Source organism: Formica exsecta, unplaced genomic scaffold (assembly GCF_003651465.1).
Source record: "Formica exsecta isolate Colony F162 unplaced genomic scaffold, ASM365146v1 scaffold421, whole genome shotgun sequence".
Classification (NCBI taxonomy): Eukaryota; Metazoa; Arthropoda; class Insecta; order Hymenoptera; family Formicidae; genus Formica; species Formica exsecta.
In genome coordinates this window covers 780,785-783,339 of record NW_021851451.1, presented here as the reverse complement: position 1 = coordinate 783,339, position 2,555 = coordinate 780,785, and the positions used below count along the sequence as shown (strand labels likewise).

Below are 2,555 nucleotides of genomic sequence, written 5' to 3'. Positions count from 1 at the left end.
TTCCGATTCATTGCATGTTAACGGAAATGTTAACTATATTAATTATTAATCCGTAAAAAAAATTTTGATTGAAAAAACAAGTTTTATTTTTTTTTCTTGTTATTGATATACATACATCGATACGGATTTATTTCGTGTGCTTTCAATTTTATACGAGAATTGATAAAATAAATAGGAATACAAAAAACGATTCAAAGAATTGACTAAATCTCTATCTATAACACTTACACTCTTGTCTTCATCCTCCTCGCTGGTCAAATTTCTGGAATCGTCCAACAGTATCTTCTCTATGTCCGGCGATTTATCGAATTCGACCCATTTGGATCGTCCCTCCAGCTTTCTCGATAGTATATCGGACTCGTAACTACCGCCATACATAGGATAACCGAGATGACCAGAATCGTATTCGACCTGATTGCCATAGCGGTAACTCGGATTGGCCGAGCCTTGACTGGATATCGAGAGATCCGATTGCGACAGACCGGTATTGGTGCTTCCGAACAATCGCGTATTTTCGAAACCTGCGAAACCACGAGATAAAAGACGGATGTTAGAAGATGAGGTATCACGTGCATCGCGAGGATAATTACCTGAAGATCTATCGTCTGGTATCTCCTCTCTATGTACCAGAGCCTGTTGATCGGTGACACCGGCCGTCATGTCGTCGGAAGATCCTTTGGTACCTTCCGTCTCTTCTCTATCATAATCCGGCTGTATCTCTACCACAAATGAGCATCCGCTATCCTTGTATCTCGATGTGGGTTTATCTTCCATTGTTACCTGAAAGCGAATATCGCCATAATTATAAAATTATAAAATTTTCTCTGCTATTATCTTTGTTAGGAATAATATTCCATATAATCCGCATTTTTTTCTGAACAAAAAATTAATTTCTGCTTTTTTGACGTTAAAAATTTCTAACTTATCGAAATAAGATTTTGTTAAACGATAAATTCTTGAAATTGACACAAAGAATAAGAGATTTATAGTAAAAGTAACATGAAATAATAAAAATTATTTAATTGGTGCAAAATTATTAATAATAATAAAATTAAAATAAAATATTTTATTATTAAAAGAAATGAAGTATTTTAAAACTAAACTCGTGCCGATATTAAATACCAAGCTTATCACTCGGTCATACATTTCAAATTCTCCCACGGAAAATCACATAATGTGTCTACGGGAATGCGTCCTCGGCACCCTGACCCTCAAGGTCGATCTTTTGGATACCGCGGGTAAGACGAACCATCCCCCACCGCTATCCGTCTCTTTTTGCTCCAATGAATTGTTGCATATGAGACGTTTCGATAAAACGATTTCAATAATTTTTAAATAATTTCGCGGAGAAAATAAAATATGTCTATTATATTTTTAAAAGGATATTAATTTTTTAAAGTTTTTTGAAATAAAGAACCATTTTCGCAATTTTCTTTTAATCACATATAGATTTGAAAGTAAAAACAAAAATAAAAAAAATTATAAATAAATAATTTAATAAATCATAGAAAAACATTTTACATTTTTTTTTTTTTTTTTTTTTTTTTTTTTGTTTTAACGTGGGCTCTCGAATTACGGACACGAGTCGACTCCACGCCTTTTCCTTGTTCGAAAGTTGGGGCGTTTTGTACAGGTACATACGTGCGCGAGAGGAATGAATTGAATAAGAGCGCGAGTAGAGCGAACGGAAAATGAAAAGGCGCATAAAACTGAGGGAAAGGGAGGGAATGAGAAAACAAGGAATATGCACTAGGCATAGAGAGAAAGAGAAAACGAGGTGTAGACGAAGGCGAGCGATCCGGAGAAAGATTTCGAGGATTCTCGGGAACGGGCCTCCGCGAAGACGAGGCTTTAAGTAGGACGATAGGTGGGGGCAAAATTGCCGGGTAACCTCCGACCTTACAGGCCAAATTCGATAATTACGAATCTGCTTCCCATCCCGAAACGAGCGAGTCCCCGACCCGGTTTTGCGAGCATCGTCAACGGAATTTCGCTACGACGGTTTTTACAGTATATATCTCGCTAATTAGAATAAATATCAGTCGTTTGCGTAAAAAAAGACTTTAGAACTATATCGCATTCGGTTGCAATAACAACGCGTCAGATATTCATTTTTTTTTTTTTTTTTTTTTTTTTTTTTTGCAAGAACATACATACCGCACGTTCCTCCGTTTCTACGATAAGATGATTATTCTTGAGAGTAAGGGTGATGATGTTTCCGTTTGAATTTTTGCTAGTATGGTTACCAGAAGTAGTGTACTCCATCATCGTCGCTGCCGGGGTGACATTTACGTCTTCTATCACCTCTGTTTCGCATATATATCGGGGTGCATCTAAGCTATCCACCAACTGAAACGTATAAAAGCATGATCGTATGTTAAAACATGTGCAAAAGTTGTGAAAATAAAAAGTACATAATAGTATCTATAGTTATATATGATTATATTATCAAAAATTTAATTTTCCGCACATATTTGTGAATTAATATGACCGATATAGCAAATATTTTTGCTCTTACAATTTATATATACTTTGCATATATATTATATATATAT

The 2,555-nt window shown here is 35.3% G+C and overlaps 1 protein-coding gene across 1 annotated transcript in view; it reads right to left on the bottom strand.

Annotated features, from left to right (window-relative positions):
- The window catches only part of LOC115240248, a 27,860-nt gene that overhangs the window by 4,702 nt on the left and 20,603 nt on the right, over nt 1-2,555 (bottom strand). Inside the window, exons 5-7 of the mRNA XM_029815288.1 lie at nt 2,158-2,349; nt 591-780; nt 229-521 (exon numbers count right to left, since the gene is read on the bottom strand). Coding sequence (XP_029671148.1) covers nt 229-521; nt 591-780; nt 2,158-2,349 — 675 coding nt within the window. The remainder of the gene's footprint in view (nt 1-228; nt 522-590; nt 781-2,157; nt 2,350-2,555) is intronic.